Source organism: Podarcis liolepis, assembly GCF_965112155.1.
Source record: "Podarcis liolepis genome assembly, chromosome: 2".
Classification (NCBI taxonomy): domain Eukaryota; kingdom Metazoa; phylum Chordata; class Lepidosauria; order Squamata; family Lacertidae; genus Podarcis; species Podarcis liolepis.
Window position 1 is genome coordinate 71621529 of NC_139555.1, and position 18141 is coordinate 71639669.

General features: G+C 42.8%; 1 protein-coding gene and 1 long non-coding RNA gene across 5 annotated transcripts in view; one reads left to right on the forward strand and one right to left on the reverse strand.

Annotated features, from left to right (window-relative positions):
* BSN (bassoon presynaptic cytomatrix protein) overlaps positions 1–18141 on the forward strand; it is a 205141-nt gene that overhangs the window by 42397 nt on the left and 144603 nt on the right. For all 4 annotated transcript variants that reach the window (XM_083488622.1, XM_083488621.1, XM_083488624.1 and 1 more), the window contains exon 3: positions 5718–6554. In XM_083488622.1, coding sequence (XP_083344748.1) covers positions 5718–6554 — 837 coding nt within the window. The remainder of the gene's footprint in view (positions 1–5717; positions 6555–18141) is intronic.
* Positions 17454–18141, reverse strand: part of LOC310700030 — a 42215-nt gene continuing 41527 nt past the window's right edge. The window contains exon 3 of the long non-coding RNA XR_014522373.1: positions 17454–17542. This is a non-coding gene — a long non-coding RNA (uncharacterized lncRNA). The remainder of the gene's footprint in view (positions 17543–18141) is intronic.

Here is an 18141-nt window from a genome sequence, read left to right on the forward strand (position 1 = left end):
GGAAGAACTCTATATGGTAAACGAGCATGAGGAAGAGATAATCTGTAAACTGGAAGCTTCAGCCTTATAAATGTTTTGCTGGCCCAGGCCCAGTGGAGATATGGGTGGGACAGGGCAGTTATGATATTAGTTGCAACAAACCACAAGACAACAGTAGTGGGATTTTACAGGCCACAACTTTATTGATTACAGCTGTTAGCAGGTTTTGACACCAGCATTGAGTGTGTATCCTAACATCGACCAGCCCAATTGCTGACAGATGCTTGACAGGGTTAACCAAGGTTAAGGGTCACCCTATCATGCACATCAAATCAGGGTGGCCCCACCCTTAAGACCACCATTTTGGGGAGCTATGGCCCATCAGACCCTTTTTGGGCATCAGGACAAAGCACTGCCCCCAGGATCCTGTTAAAGGGATACCGTGATCCCAATGTCAAACTGAAGTTAGGTCTTCCCTCTGGCCTGCTCCCAAGCCACAACCTTTAGCTTGCCTGTGAAAATTGAGGTGTTTTACAATGTGTGCTTTTCATGTGAATAATAATCTGTATGGGGGGGACGGTTATTGTTTTGTTTGTTATTACGTTGTGTATTTTTGCGTTTTTATACTGTAAACTGTCCTTTGATTCTTTGTTGAGGGGCTATATTTAACTTTAATTTTAACAAAATCAGCTAATGGTTGGCCTCCAGCTCTCAGTAGCCTGATATTAGCTGTGTTAATGTAGACAGCTTTATGTGGGGAAGTACAGCAAGGTGAAAACAATAGTGCACCCATGGCGGGGCAATGAGTTCAAATTCTAAGATGCATTCCGTTTTCAGGAAGGAGCTGCAAAGCAGCCTCTGTCAGTACATTGCACTGCAGTAGGCCAGAAGACTTTTTGCCTGTACGCTTAGAAGTAGCAGCATTGTTTGTAAAAGGAGGCCCTGAAGAGACTTGTGTTGCGGCCTTCAGCTTGGGAGGGATGTGTAAATATGTGGACCCACACAGACTAACACTGTTTTGTGTGAATATATTGATGCCGACATGCGCTAAGGTTATAAAATGTAAGTCTGTTTACTCAGAGCCGTTTGCTCTTTCTAGTATAATATCTATTGTGTAAAGCATCAGAATTGTACCCTCCAGCTAAACTCCCTCCCCCCCTCCTGTACAAAAATCCAATGTCTTTATGTGTTTGCTTCTGCTTCAGGCATAAGGTACCAGTGAATGAAAACAATTTTGAGCACCAGTGATCCTTGTTGCCTTCAGGCCACCCTCCTCCCTCTCAAGTTGCTATTTTAATTCTGAGAAAGACAAAGAGTGACTAGCCAGGGCCCTGAGGCTTCTTGTTTATTCACGTGCCTGTCCCATGGCCCTTTTCAGCACAGCACCAAAAAGCACCCTAAATGCTGTTGCCTTGATTGAGAGGGCTGATGTTGAAGGTGTGCTGTGTTGGCTGCAATTTTTTTAAGACAGCAAAGGGAAAGAAGCCTAGAACTGCAGAGAATACATCTACACTCACTGTGGGCAGACTTTCCTACATTTCTTGCTTGCAAAGCAGCGAAGAAAGACCTGCATGCACGCACGTGCTCAGACCTTTTGGTTTTTTCCAGGAGCCAAAGGACAAAGAACATCTAAATGGGATCTAGTGAGGCATCAAATCACACAAGAAGTATTTCTTAATGAACTGGAAGGGTTGTCCTTTTGCCTTGGGCTGGGTTGCTGGAGGAACGTTTTGCAGATTATAATTGACAGCTCAGTGTCTTGATTGGAAGACCTGCTCTCAGATAACAGAGGTGTTGTGCTGTCTAGTTTCTGAATGTGTGTGTGTGTGTGTGCGCGCGCGCAGGGTGGGGGGGCATTCTTTATTAGCTCTGTTTTCTGGAAGTTCCCCCTCTAAAAGTTCAGCCCCTATAAAATTGATTTCTGTTGGTTAGTGATTATAGGATGGGGAAGCTGTAGCAGGAAGCCAGGCCTTTAAAATCACTGGGACTAGGATGGGTTTAATTCTGCTTTCAGAGTTATGGAACCCTCTTACATACAACTGTATATCATGGTTAGTAGCAGTGCTTTTTTCCTGGGGATACGCAGGGGTACGCCTACCCCTAAACATTTCATGAATCTAAGTTTGGCCTCATTAAGGGGCAGTATTTCAATATGAGTAGGAAACTGAGAGTACCCCTAAACTTTTTTTTTTAAAGAAAAAAAGCACTGCTTAGTAGGTATGATTTTCTGTGGGTAGGGTTGTTTTTTTTTTAAATAGTGACTTTATTGGACAATTCCTGCATTTTTTCATAAGTCACACAGTTTCTCATCTTTGGACTACAAATGGGGTTGCACAGAAACCTATAGCCTTGATTATGATTTAAAGACTGGTTTAGGTTGCAGTCTTAATGCATACTGACCTGGCAGTGAGTACTGTTGAACTCAATGATCCTTCCAAGTAAACATTTATAGGAGTGTGTTGCCAGTCATGCAAAAGATGTCTGTATTGTGTTCATTGCAGTTGTGCCATTTTAAGATACTAAATCAATAGAATGAAGGATGAATGAAGTTAATAGGCTTGCAGGGGGTGGGTTGAGGGGCCAATATATATTTTTCTTCTGGAAGCCTTATCAAGGTAAACAACACATCACAGACATTTGCATTTAATACAGCCTTGTTAGTCAGTTTGTGATCAGTAAAGTTTGAATGGAGATGCAGCAGGTGAATAGGGGTACTTACCCCTTTCCTCCCCAGTTTTTCTGCACCAAATTCTCCAATCCTTCTCTAGCTTCCTTTTCAAATGTAGACAAACTGGGCAGTTGTCAGGTACAGTTGGGTGGGGTGTTGCTTGCAGAGATGACAACACTTTGAGCTGGAACATCTAGTTCAATCTCACCTAGTGCTGCTGTCTTAGTGCAGCTTTTCAGCTCTCCTGCTAAGTAAAGCAATTACTAACTGCTGCGTCAGCGTCACTGGAAGCATCTCTGATAAGTGTGCTATTTCACAGATTGGTATATACCGTAGCTACCAGTTGCTTTGCAGATGCTTTTTGACACACAGATGTGGTTGGTTGAGTACTGAAAATCACAGGAAATTAGCTTTCTCCTTTTGCATATATCAAGGCAGAGGCTGTTTTGATTGATTATGAAGCATTTCCTCCAGTTTTTCTTCTCTCTCTCTCTCTCTCTCTCTCCCTGAGGCAGCCTATTTTTATTTTTGTACCAGTGTAAAAGGAACACAAGAAGCAACCGTGAACACAAGAAGCAATTGTCCCAGAAAGCAAGCAAAATTAATACATTCTACACACATAATTCACTGGCACATACAAAGCTGTTTTTCACTGAGGCATTGGTTCGTATTGCATAACATTGTCTGTTTTTACAGGCAACATTTCAGGGTCTCAGGCGGTGGTGTTTTTGAGTATTGCTATCTGATATCTTTAACTGAAGATTGAACTCAGGACCATTCTGCATACAAAGCATTGCTCTCCTACTGGGCAGCAGCCTTTTCACTACTGATGAACCATTTTATTAATGCAGTACTGCATTTTTGTAATAGTTGATTTTGAAAAATTATATAGGAAGTGAAGGATATCTGTAATTGTAAGCTATTTTGTGTATCTCTTCATCCATTTTCAAACTGGTGTTGTCAAATAAGTGTCTCTGGCAGGTGGATGAAAATGGCAGTCTTTTTTGTTCCTGACTCCGCTACTGCCTTATTGGTTGGTTTGTTTTCTCAGTGGTGAGAAAAGTTTTACCTCACCTCCTCATTTTTGAAAAGTCTGCTTACAGCCTTTCAAAGCTATGAAATGTTGAAACTAAAATGGCTGTGCATTCTGCTCTGATTCACATAGTATTAGGTCTGTGGGTAAAGAACCAGAAGGGCAAGTTTCCCAAGGTTAAATGAAAAAGTAGATTCCGTTTCTTTCGGAGTGATCAGTTGCAAAGATCGTCACACTTGCACCCCTTGAAGTCTTCGTATCAGCAGTAGCATTTCAACAGTTCTAGAACTGCCAGGGCCCAAATGTGTGACTCCTCCAGCTCTTTAGCCCCAGAAGATGAACTGGTACTTAATCATGGGCTGAGGATCCTCAGTTTGGAAATAGTTTGGGACCAGGGGGGCTGGCAAGCAGTAAGAGTTCAGGGAGATTGGGAGGATAGGATTAAAATGGTGGGATTTAATACATGCTTTGGGTTTCTTGGGTTAGAAGAGCAACTATATGCATTGCTGCTGCCCTAACTGTCTCAGCCTTACTCTGAAATTCTCAGCTATTATTTTCCTGTATTGTAAACCTTTCTTGACTGCGCTGCTTTTTAGGACGGCAATTGCTTGCCTAAGAAAATCTCCAGTTTATGAACTGTGATTATCCAACAGTGTGTTATATATTAATATTTGTACAGTCACATGGTGTCCTGGGGATTCAAAGAATCAAAAGATTTGCAGCTCCCATAAAGCCTCTTTAATTAACTTGATTCAGATATTATTGTGTCACTGGGTATCTCTCTCATGGGGAGAATGTTTCATTTGTTAGTACTTAGCCAAGGCATGTCACAGTTTTCATTTTGTATCTAGGGGTTTCACATGTATTGAGTGAAAATGTGTCTTGCTTTCAGTCAACCATATATGTCTGGTGAGGAAGGCTGAACCTTTCCATCTTGCCTCTGAGATGCTGCTGTGTTTGCTTTCCAGAGCTTTGAAAGGTTGTAGAATGTAGTAAAGGTTAATCTTTTCAGTCAATGACCAACCTGGCAGCAGTGTGCAAGTCATGTTGTCTGGGTATACATAGTACTACATGATTTTCACATGCTGCTGCCAGGGTTGGCCATTCATTGAACAAGTTTTCCCAGATAAGCCAGTGCATTGGAGAATACTGAGCTGAACAGTGCCACTAAACTAAGTCTCACTCATACTTGTAGGTGGCCTCCTTGGCAGCACACAGGGCTGCTGTGCTCCCGCTTAGGCTGTGTTCATGCTTGAACTCAGGGGCGGAGGAAGGGGTGTGTGGTAGGGCTGGTCTGCCCCGGGTGTCAACAATGAGGGGGGTGACAAAATGCCTGGCGACACTCACCGCAGGGTCTGCAGTGCGCGCAGACCCTCTCCTGGGAGAGACGCAGTGGCTTGGGCACACGCAGGCTCCGCACTGCCCAGACGGTTCGCCCACTGCCTCCCCACCAGCTGTAGGGCGGCTGAGTGGGAGGAGACAGGCAGACTCTGGAGGCCCCGCGGTGAGCCTCGCCCCTATGGATGGTGCGCCCCAGGCGGCTGAGCGGCTTCCTCCGCCACTGCTTGAACTGATAACACCAGGTGGAGGCCAGCTACGTTGCCACTGCCATTTGCTTGATAATACCAGCTTTAAAATGTTCACACAAACAATGTGGCATGGCTGTGATGATGTTGGGGGACTTACATGCTCCTCAGTCCCACATTCTCCTCGGATGCTTAGGCCGAGGCCTTCATCAGACATGAACTAGGTCCTAGAGACAAATTTATGCTGGATGTATTAGAGACAGAGATTTCACTGGAGGCCTTGAAAGAAAAGAAATAGTTGACAGATGGACCCCTGATGTTTATTGGGTAGCAAAATATCTTTCTGGAGAAAGAGTTTATAGACATGTACTGAGTCTGTTTTGTTCATTGGGTGGAAAAGAAACATTCAACAAGGGACAAAGGTTCTGTGTTCTCATGTTGCCAGTCTAGCTGTCTGAAGACCGAGTTGTGCATGTATCCTTATGGGCTTTTCTTTGTTTTTGTCTTCTAGGTGCAAGAGTGGTTATGTTTAAATTGCCAGATGCAGAGAGCTTTGGGGATGGACATGACCACTGCGCCCCGTTCCAAAAGCCAGCAGCAGCTACATTCCCCGGCACTTTCTCCTTCCCATTCCCCAGCCAAACAGCCACTGCCCCATGTGGCACCAGGACCAGAGAAACAACCAGGAACTATGCAGCCAGGCCCCAGGCCAAGTGCTGGTGTCATGCAGCCTGAGACCCCCAAACCACCCCCCGCTTCAGCCCAGAGGGAACCACCCAGCCAAGCCCAGCCAAAACCTGCTGCTCCTCAGGAAGTGGTGAGGTCTTCCCCTCAGCATCAGCAAGCAAAGCCTTCATCCACTGATCAGAGAAAGACTGTGGGAGACTCTCCAGCTAAGACTTCGGCCCCTGCCCCCAGTGCTGGGGCGCAAGAGCAGCCCCAAGAGGGCCTCACTGGTAAACTCTTTGGATTTGGGGCTTCCCTTTTGACCCAGGCAAGCACACTCATGTCTGTCCAGCCAGAGGCCACCCCACCAAGTCAGCAGTCCCCTGGCAAAGTGCCTCCGAAAATTGTCTTCAGCGATGCCAGCAAAGAAGCTGGTCCTAAAGCCCCAGGCACCACACCTGGAATGCAGGGTAAGGCTGGAACTGTCCCAGCTGCAAAGCAAGCAAAAGCAGAACAAGTAATTAAGCCAAAGGAAGTGCCGAAAGCAAGGGTCTTGTGCCCCCTCTGTAAAGCAGAGATCAACGTGGGCTCCGGTGAACCCTCCAACTATAATACCTGTACATCCTGTAAGCAGCAGGTCTGCAACATGTGTGGATTCAACCCAACACCTCATCTGGTGGAGGTAAGGCTCTTCATTTAATTTTAACAGTGTTGAAAAGCAGTGCATTTCCTGTGGCTGGTTTCAATATATGGTTGATAAGGATATGAATGGCAGTGCATGTTTTGATTGGTTTGATGGGGGAAATTAACAACTATTCTCATAGGAAAACAAATGCAGAAAGGAATCTTATGTAGTTTCCCTCTTGCTCCTCCAAAATTTGGTTTTTGAAGAGACTGAGGGGAACAAAGCGATCATGTTTTCTTGGCCTGTGAGAGGATGAGGGTCCCTGTGAAAGTAGCACTGTGACAGCAACGGGCAAGTAATTTTTTATTTTGTTTAGTTTCTGAACACAAAAGCATCAAGCCTGGGTAAGAAGGAGCTGCTCTGGATTTGGTTGCATTTGGTTTGGATACCAAGCTGAAATGACAGAATGCTTTGCAACTTGCTGGGATAGATCCTGATGATAATTATTTGATTGCCAAAGAGTTGATGGAGTAACGGCCTTGCCTAGTGAGTACATGAAGGCTGGAGTTGACTTGATGGACCTTTTCCTTGTGGGTAAGGGCAGAAGAATGTAGGTAGGGAAAGGTCTTAAGGTACCCAAGCCTTGTATCACCACACAGATATCTCTTTCCTGTTCTGCAATATGGAAATGGTTACGAATGCATATTCTGGTCTTGGGTTTCTGAAGTTTAAATGAAATGTGATAGTAGATGAGTCATCCATCATTTTGTTAAAAAAAAGCTTTGATTTGCACCTGAAAGATGTCATGCTGCTTTCATAGGTAATCAGTTTCAGCATGAACTGTAAATGGTGAATTTCCTAGGAAGATGGTGTAGTCATACCCTTTACATCTAACTGGAAATGTATGTGAAGTCCTCCAGTTCTGCTAGAATCTAATGGATCGTTGCAAAAATCACCATGGGGCAATGTTGGCTCTTTCAGCAGTCCAGACCAGAGGCACAGAACCTGAGAGTTCTCAATTAATTTACCATCTATCTGATAATGCTCAGCATAGTAGGGAGCTTATAACTAGAGGTTATAACTACAGAGAACGGAGTCACATGGCTTGGATCTATTATCCACCCAGTCTCTAGTATGGATCGTATATTTTTTGTTGGTGGAAATGGAGGTTGGAAAATGCACAGTAAGCACAAGCCTGCCTCTTAGTGCACAATATTAAGAAGATTGATTTATAGGATTTTACAAAAGTAATTTATTTGGAAGCAATTTTGTTTCTTCTAAACCACTTTTACATCTTTTTGGAGATATAAAAAAATTCCATTCTAAATCATAAAATTGGGTTAAAGTTGGTGTTATTTAAATCAGATTAAAAGTTACTGTGACATACGCATAAAAAATCTGATCAGCGTTTATGGCACAGCAGTGCCTTTTGATTTCCAGGGCATTATTTCAGGAGATGGTTTTGGGGGCTGGTCCTAAAAGTCTTACTCTTTGTAAAAATTCTTCTTCAGCAATGTAAAGTCAGGGATCTGTGCAGTTCCTGATGCTCTGGGAACTGGAACTGATACCTGGGCAGCAGATGGCTTCTCAATTAGCACAGAAGCAGCACTGTGACCGTGTTGTGGGGTGCTGCACTGCTGTGGGTACATATGCTGCTTGGATGGGACATAAAATCCAGTCCGTGATTACCTGGCTCGAATCCAAGTACCATTTAGCCCTCCCTGCACCCTTCATTTCCCCAAAGGGGGAAAAGAGCTATCTTGAAATTTCAAGTGTATATAGATGTTTCTCACAACAACTTTAAGTGGCTTCTGGTTTACTTTAACTACTACTGTCAAACAGCTGTCACCTCCCACACAGCAAAAGAGTGCTGCATTTTAGTGGTGGCGTTGAAATGCCTGTGTGGGTGTGATGCTACCACGGAAGTTGCAAGACTAGTAGTGTACTGCATTATTTTATATCTCTATCCACAGGAAGCCCAAAGGCCCCTTATTTTAATCTGCCAAGCTGCACCCCTAAATGACCCCAAAAGAGTACACTAATCCTAAGTAGGAAGTTCAAACCATCTACAACAAGTATGAAATTGCAAGCAAGTGTGTTTTTTATTTTTAAGCATCACACTAGCTTTCTCTGGGAACTCTCACCTTGTTTTCCTTGTCTGATAAAAAAAATGGCTTAAATGGTGTAATCATGTGAATTGGGTAATGACATTTCTTTGCACGGAGCAGTGACTTTGTAACATTGGTGCAATGAAGTCAGCAACAGCTTCATAGCATTTGAATAGTAATGTTAGGGACTGGGGGACCCTTTTAAAACCCCACATAGCTCAATGTTGCATGTAAGAGGAGATGAACAAGGAGCAAGAGAGGACGCCAAATTACATTTTACAGAATGTAAAACCTTGACTGAAGCAGCACAGTGCAGATGGGAACATTCCATAGGAGCAAGATACAGCCAAGTTCCGATGAAGGGATGAGCCATTGGTTAAAAATGGGGCAGCGAATAGCAAGGGGAAGTAGGAAGGGTTTCAAATGTATATGGTGAGCTCCTTACAGTAGAAGATGCCTCTACCTTCACCTCCACCTTGGCAGTTGAACGGGTGTGCCACCCCTTAAGGGGTGCTGCTTCAGGCGGCTCCCTCATCCTGCCTCATGGTCAGTCCAGCTCTCCTAACAGCCAATAAATCAGCAAATCTCTGACACTATAAAGTTTGGGGTATTCCCACTTCTGCAGTGTTTTGTGTAAACAAAATAACTCCATAGGAGTCTGGAACTGCATGCCTAATGTTTGAAATAGGCTGCTACTGCCAAATTCTGAGTTATTTATGAATGCTGAACAAAAATGCAGGTTTTTAAAAGATGCAAATTCCACCAGCAGGTGCGGAGGGGAGAATTTAAGGCTTTCCTCCCCTGCTTCAGTCCTGAGGACAATCCTTTTACTAAAGCTAGTATTTGCTTTGGGGAAGAAATTCCCCATTGGCACCAAGAGAATACAGGGATGAGTACTGTGCTCTAAAAAAGATATGCAGCAGTCTGCCCAAACAGGCAGTTTGTAGCCATGTATAAGCATGGTTCACTGAAGAAAAGAGGCGGGGAGTTAAACTGTATATCACTCTTGCTAACCTAGCAAGGTTGGGAAAGTAAGGAACCATTAAAACTGCTTGCTCGTTGGATTGTTCATTTCACCATTCTCTCCGTCAACTCCTAATGAATAAGCTGGCAGAATAAAAACCTGTTCAGTCATATATTGATTAAAATTTACATTTGTATATTGTTTTCCTTCTTTAATAGAAATGTAGCAATTGGCCTGCAAAAACAATGGTGCTGTAGTGCCAGAATGTATAGATGGCAATTGCAGAGTAGGAGCATGTTTGATTCCCTTGGGACAGAAGATCGGTGTTCCCTGCTGCTGCCCAAACTTAGAATTGTTAGGGAGCAAGGAAGATGTTGGCCTTTCTATGCAGCACCCCAAGGACCAACTGAGTGGACCTGGACCACAGTCATCAACACTAAACTTGCCTTTTACTTATTTTATTCTTTGCATTTATGCCCCCACCCTCTCCCAAAGGAACTTGGGAAAACATAAATGAGGGTTTGCCCCCATTCTGTCCTCACAAGAATCCTGTGAGAAAAGCTGGCCCAGGGGCTGACCCAGAGTCACCCAGTGATTTTCAGAGCAGAATAGGAGTCCAACTGCAATCTTCTTAACCACACTATACCACCCTAATTCTGGGTGACTCTGCCCTTCTTGCCAGGTATAGGATGAAATCTTTACAGCATTGGTGCAAATTATTTGTTTGTCCTGTGGAGAAGATTAGAAGAATCTACACAGCTGACTCTATGATTTGTGCTTGTGGTGAGCTCTTCCGCTATATAATTAGTTGTGCTCAGAAGCAAGCTCACTTGTAGGCATGTGAACTTGCCCGTTTGCTAAAATCAAAAATTAATGTTCAGCAAACAGTTCTGTCTGCTTGTGTAGCTGCTTGCCATACAAACAGAAACAGAGAATGTTAGGTACACCACTGTGTATTTTTCTTTTATTTCAATATCTGCAAGATTATGCTAATTAAAGATTGATAAATAATAAACCAAAGACTACAGGCAATGTAAGTTTTCTGCACCAAAAAAGAAGGAAAGAAATGAAGGCAGTACTGTACTCCTGGAGAACTTTTATTTAAATCAGTTCTCTATAGCTATAACAATGTTTGTTGTTAAAAGCAGACTTCACGTTGTTCATGAAAGGTGCAGTGAGACAAAATAATGCTTGCTATTAGATTTTGCCTGTCATGCCCATACAATTTTAACAGCTCAGTCCAGTGGTGCTGGGTATAGGGGGCGGAGGGGGCTTCAGCTCTGCCAATACTTTTTGGCAGGGGGTAGCGCCCCCCCAATATTGAGGGGGCTGCCCCCACACACTGCCGCAGCTGCATGCACGTCCCAGCGCCAGCCTCTGCCCAGCAACCCAGACTCCACACGGCTGGGACGAGCGTGGGCGATCTTTGCTTCACTCGTCCCAGCCATACCCTGGCTCCTGGGCTGTGGCTGGGACAAGCAAGCACGGAGATCACCCTCCACAGGTCTTGTGGGCGGCTCACATGACGCATCACATGACTGTGCCCCCTTAATGTGGGGGGCAAGTCAGCACCCCTGGCTCAGTCCTAACTATACTTAGAAAACTTGGAAGTACTATTGATTTTAACTGCAAGAGAGGTAGTCATGTTAGTTGAAGGAGAAACATAAAAGAGTCTTATGGCGCCTTCAAGACTAATTCATTTATTTTGGGACAAGCTTTTTTGAGCTACACCTACTCTAATCAGATACAGAAAGCAGCTGTTTGCTTTCACATTTAATTTGTGTAGTCCACATGATATTACCCTCAAACAACACCAATCTTGATGTTGAGTAAATTTGGGTTTACCCAACAATGGACAATCAGGTAAGTTGGAGGGAACTGGACTCCAAGCTGTTCCACTTAGGGTTGCATACAATTAGTTTGTTTTGAGGTGAATAGATCTGTGGTTACTTTGTGCTATGCCCCATTACATGGCAAAAGGCACAAGAGGATTGTCTCTGGCCACACTGCAGTTTAAATTACCTGCGGCCATGCCTCCTGATGGGATGGCGGGGCCACCCCTGGGCAGGGCCCTAGCACCGGCAACATGGCCAGACAGCATCAAGGAGGGCGTCAGTCTCCACCCCCAGCCAGATCATTGTAGGGGCTGAGGCCCAGCCACAACGCCGCCCACCAGAGAAGGTGAGCAGACTTGTGCTATGTCCCATTACATCATACACACTGCTTCCTCAATGTTTTCATTTCTTTTCTGGCTGTGCTTGCAACTCTTTTCAGCTCGGAAGGAAGAAAGATTCATTGAACTCAGGGCATATAGCATTACATGCTGAATGTTTTAAAGAAGAGGAAAAATCTGATGGTGGCAGTGGGAGCCCTGTATATTAAATTTGGATGTCTGTTGGCTTCCTATGAAGCCAGAGAGCGGGAGGACAATTTAAAGGGCAACATGGGGAGATGGAAGGAGTTGCTGAATGCTTCCACTGAAAACTGCTTCTCCCCAGCTGTGTTCTTCCCAGTGAGACTCCCATGACTAGAAATAATCCCCTTTAAGTAAGACTGATATGTGACCCCAGTGTTAATTTGAAAAATAGTGAAAACATGAAAATGCAACACGTCTATGAAACACTGTTTAAACGGATGGTTCAGTGATGTGTTTGGTGTAAGGAGTTCATCTGTTACATCTGAATTGAACTGAATAATGCTTTTTATCCCCTCCAAGTCAATTTCCATTATATTTTTTATAATATTGATTTTTAAAATCTCTTTGGAGGCAGCCATCTGCTTGTTCAAAGGACTTCAGTTGTCCATTTCTCTTGAATCTTATATTGTAGGAAACATTTTTACAGATTTTAAGCACGTTTTGCCTCCCTGAGCTGGATTGGATTTGCAGGAGATCCTCTAAGGCCTTTACTCGCTTTGCCAGAAGTGGAGGCATGGATTGCAGCTCTCACTTTTTCTGCAGGAGTGCTACACTGCAGCTCTTTCCCCCCCTCTTTAGCTGTTCTAGCTCTGCAGTCACCAAGGTCAGCAGATACAACTCCAAACACTCCAGAGGACTGAACTACTGAGGAAGATGAGCCCAATTTGAGCTGTTAAAAGATTATACATCCTTTGCTCCCAATGGAGGATGGATTCCTGTTTCAGAGGGGTGATGAACCCCTGTCTATAATGTACCTGCCACTATCACTGTTGAAAAGCAGTGTTATAGTGTTACAAGAGGAGCAGCCCCAATTTCTGACTTCATGTGTAAAGTGGCGATATACACATACAGTAGGATCATGTCTTGCTCAGGGTTTACTTTCTGAGGGGGTAGTACGTAAAGCCAAAGTTGTGTATATTCAAAACAATCCCCTGGAACCACCCCAGCACAAGCAATTTTACCTTCCAAAGCCTGCACGAGATCTTGCAAGGGCTTCCAAGATTTTGTGAAGGCCTCCAGAACCCACAGGAGACCTTCCCGAGCCCGGTAAGCAAGGCAAGGAACTCTCCGACTTGCATACATTTAATATTAGTGTGATATCAGCTGGCCAGCCACCAGGCGCGTCAGGTTGCAGTTGCACAAGTTAAATCAGCACAAGTTGTGATCCTACTATACATGTGCGTATATGCCAAGGTTGCAGTCTTTTCCTGGGGAAGGAGGAACACTTGTGCAAATTAGGTATGTGGAGATATATGCAGTGTTACATAGTTTGCTGCGTGTGTGAAAGAAATTGTGCCATCTAAGTCTCCCTGCCCTAATATTCTGTACAGCAGAAAAATCCCCAGCAGATGCATATTCAAGCCCCAAAGGAGATTTCACAACCTCCCTCCCTAGACAGCTTCTTGTGTACAGCTAGAAAGTTGGCTGTTATTCAGATCTCTGGGGAGACCATTCAAGCAGCAGAAGCAGACCTATTTCAGGGTTGCTTTCCTAACCCCTTTCCCCTGGAGAGAGAATCCATGATAGCTCCGCAGCTCTCTCCATGGTGTATCACTCTTCAGCCAATGGGAGGCAATGCCTCTCTTAATATATATGGCAAAAGGTCTGTCATTATTGTTGTTTATTAATTTTGCATAACTAACTATTATAGAAAATTAATCGAAGAAAAAATAGACTTGTCCCAGCTCTGACTGATTTAATATTTAGTTAGCAGTGCTGATACAGTCCCTTCCCAGAGCGCTTATAGTCTATATTAAACTGGCTGACAGGGATACACGGAGAGGTCATGGTTTGACAGAGAACTAGAAATGAGGTAAGGAAGAATTTGGAGTACAAGGTAAGGTTAAGCTGTTTCTAGAAACACATAGTGAAGAAGCTAGTCTTGAGGAGGGAAGGAAGTGACTTGATGAAAAGGAGAGGGGGTATGATACAGTCGCTGAAAGTGCCATGGCAAGATTCACAGTGGAATAAAAAGCACACCAATAGCAGCAAATCTTGTTGGGATGTTGAAAGAGTGCAGGGGAAATAAGGAGAGATGTGAGGCATGGTATGCGGACAGAGATGTGGAGCAGCTTTGCAAATAGGGACTGGAGGGTTATAGAAGCAGTTATGTGGAAGTGTAAAGAGAGAGGAATGTGATCATAGCAATGGGATGACAACCTGAAACAAAATAATAATAATAATAATAATAATAACAACAATAATAATAATAATAATAAATAAAGAGGGAAGATGTGTAGGAGCGAAAGCCAGAAATGTGGAGATTAGAACAATTTAGATAAGAGCTGACCCCAGCATGGACATGCTGTCCAGGTTATTCAAAAATGGAAAAATTATGGTTCTTAAAAGGGAATTTAATATCATGTCATCTAAACAAAAATATTGGAGCATTAAGAGGAAGACGTTGCTCGTGGTGAGTACATATGTAGGGCTAATGTCTTTATTGTATATTCAAACAGCAGAATGGGAGCAAATGAGTGGGTAATACATGTCATAGGTATTCTGGCTTGGGCGGGGTATAAATAATAAATTATTATTATTATATCAGTAGGCAAAGCCATATTCATTTTTGTGGGGAAAGCGGCAGAAACCGTTTACCAGGAAAATATCCTTATTTAAGGTAGGCAGCCATGCTCCTACTGTTTCTAGAGGAATACTATGGATTGGGTGTTCTCTTTTGGTTGACAGAACATTTCAAGCCAACATTTGCAATGCACACTACAGTCTGCATAGTTCAGTCTGTTGGAAATCTGAACAAATAGGAGGCTTCCATGGCAAATGGAGTGACTGAATTCCCATACATAGATATCATCCAGAATAGCAGCTTTCTGAACAAATCATATCTTTGTAGATATCTACAAAGAGATAAATAAAATCAATAGAATAAACATGTGCTTAGAAGAGGTTTTAGGGATGATGACTGTCTAGCACTGCCTTCTGCATTGCCTAAAGTCTTAGACAACTCCCTTTTGGTTTTAAAGAGTAAATGAAAGAACATGCAAAAATAATCTGTGGCAGTACAGCCCTTCAGCTAATCAGATAAAGTGACATATGATTTGTGTCAAGCTTCTAGCAGAGAATATAACAGAATCTGAATCTGAAATAGTAAAGAGAGTTTGAAAGACAAGACACTACTGGTGTGTTCAGCACTGTTGTTCAGCACTGCACAAATAAATTTGTGCAGTAGCATTCATTTATTGCTATAAATGCAAATCAGTTTGATGTGCTTTACCAGAACTGGGGGGTGGGTAGGGATTTTGATATGGACATGCGAAGTGACCTGGTTCCAGACTTGGAGGGAAATTGAATTTATCTTCTGTTGAAAAATTAAAGGAAAAAATTAATGTAAGATTGCAATCCTAAAGACACTTACTGAGAGTAAACCACGTTGAACTCACTGGCATTTACTTTCAAGTAAACATGCTTAGTGTTATACTGTACATTTGCTAAAGATATCTACATACCTTGAATGTACACACCCACCTTTGTACTATGCTAGGAAAGGAACAGAGGGAGAGCTCTGTTCACACCAGTCATTGGAAGATTTTTTACCTTTTTAATAAGGTTGAAGTTGTTGAGGAGGTGATGACATCCCACCAACTCTCCTCTTCCCCTAAAGACAAATGATTTAAGTTAGCTACACCTCAATCGCCCAATTTGAGATTGTGGATGCCAAGTTGCACAGGAATTGGACCATAGATAATATTTTGAACTGCAGGAGTCAGGGAATCAGACCCAAACCAGGACAACAATTACAAAATCAATTAGAAAGCAACTCCACCAGGATGAACGTTTCGTAACAATGTTCATAATTGTGAGTCAAGTCACTACACCTCTCATGATATTTGAGAATTTAATAAACCAAACCACAAATTGGAGAAAAGGCATAATGTCAATTTCTAGAGAAATTTATTAGCTCAAACATTGAGAGCGCATGAAAGACATAAAAGAATTGGGGAACATTAACTCTGGAAATTGGCAAGGTTAAGTGGAAAAGGATTTGAAGCAAAGCACTGTTGAAACAATTTCTGCTAGAGTCAGAGAGAACTCTTTAAAGATGGCATTTCGCTGGTACCTTATTCCTCAAATTCAAAATAGAATGACTAACATGGTTTCTCCATCATGTTGGAGGCAAAGTGAGAACTGAGGAACATTTTTCCTTATGTGGTGATAATGTGAGGGAATTGCAACATCATGAGGAGGAGTTTTCCATGAAATCAGTACAATTGGTAATCAGTCATTGCTTCCAGACCCACACTTGGCATTATTACAGTACATATATTTGAGGGGCCATGCACAAAAAACTAGTAACATTCTTACTGATAGCAGCTAGACTTGTAATTGCTAAAAAATTGAAGGTCTTGCGATAATTCTTTGCTGGATAATTGGTACCAGGAAGTATGGAAAATGGCATTGATGGAAAAACTTGTGCATTAGACAACTTTCAAGCTGTTTAGTATTGCTTCATTACTCATGGATTCAGTCTACCAATCATCCCTGGAAAACTTTGGATAAGCAATCTTAAGACCTGTGAATCCATAAGTATAATATCAAACACGGACTCAATTCCCATCATCCCTGACCATTAGTCCTGTTAGCTAGGGATCATGGGAGTTTTAGTCCCAAAACATCTGGCAGGCCGAGGTTGCCTTTGCCTGCCATATACCTTACATGCTCCATGCAGTTTTCTCAAACTACGCAGAATCCCAGCAGTCTAAACACACCCCAAAGACATTTTTCATCTTTATGGCAGTTCACAATATTGTAATTACTCTTTCTTGTTTAATTGTTTGCGCCTATATGATAGGCGCTGGCATCTATTAAACTGCCTTACTGAGCAGTGCCAAGAGACGTGAACTTTGGGGTGATGTGCAAATTTCAAATGGGGAGACAGCTTGTATATGGGGGTGTGGGGCAATGCAAAAGTTCACTTCAGACATGGCAGTTTACACTTTCTCTTCCCCTCCCCACCTACTGTGACATCTAAAATAGCCCTCAGTTGTGATGTTGAATGACTGACATTCAAGTCTGTATAATTATGTGGTATATAGCTTATAACACCATTGATTTGTTTTTATACTGTTCGCCATTAATATAATAATATGCAATTCCAGAAGCCTAATGTTTGCATGATTACTCCCCATATTTTCAAATAGAGAGTCTTAGCATGCAGGTGACAAAATGAAATAAGTGACAGGGCTGGAGAAGGTTCCTATAGATGGGAAGGAGTCCTAAAGCTTACACGATCTCAAAAAAACTGCCACCTCTCTCCTGAAAATCAGAGGGGACTGAGAGCCATGTATGAATGGTGCGCTCCTGATGCCAGAGAGCAGGTGCAAGCTTCAGCTACCAAAATTGGGAGCTGGACCCAATATGCAAACTATGATTTATTTTATTGTATTGCATACTTATACCTTCTGTCCCTGTTTCTTCATAGCATCCTTGCTGCTGAAATATTAAGTAGAGGCCTCTGAATACTAACTGCTGGGAAGTCAGTGTAGAAGAGTGCTATTGCCTTTATGTCTTGCTTGCCGGCTTCTGATGAACATCTGGTTGGCTATTGTGGGAAACAGTGTGGATTCCTGGATGAATCTATGGTTTAACCCAGCAAGGTTTCTGTTATGTTCTTAAGTACTTTGGTTTTTATTGTTCTCTGAATAAATTCCTATTGATTCTAGAGTTCACATTCTCTGTAGTGGTGACTGGCTAGTTGAGTGTGAATTTCCACACAGTCATGAAGCTTGCCAGGACACCTTAGGTTAGTTATTATCTGATCCACTAGTCAGTTAGGTGATCCACCTAACCTACCTCACAGGGTTGTTGTGAAGATAAAATTTGGAGGGGGACCAAGTACGACATTTGAGCTCTTTGAAAGATAGGTAAGCTATAAATGTAATACATAATAATTATACATCTACACATTACTCAGAATTGTGCAAAGTTCTTGCTGTGGTATTATATTCTCATTACAAGCTCACATTTCCAGTGTGTTCAGCCCTTTATTAGCAAAGTCCTTCTCTGCAGGATTGCTAATATTCCTTCTGTGCTTTGTTTGAGAAAGAGCATGGGATCCAGAACGTCATGCTCATCCTGTTGAAAGCTCTGTGTTCTTTAGTTAACAATCTTTCTGTAACCCTTTAATCTTTAGAAGCAGTA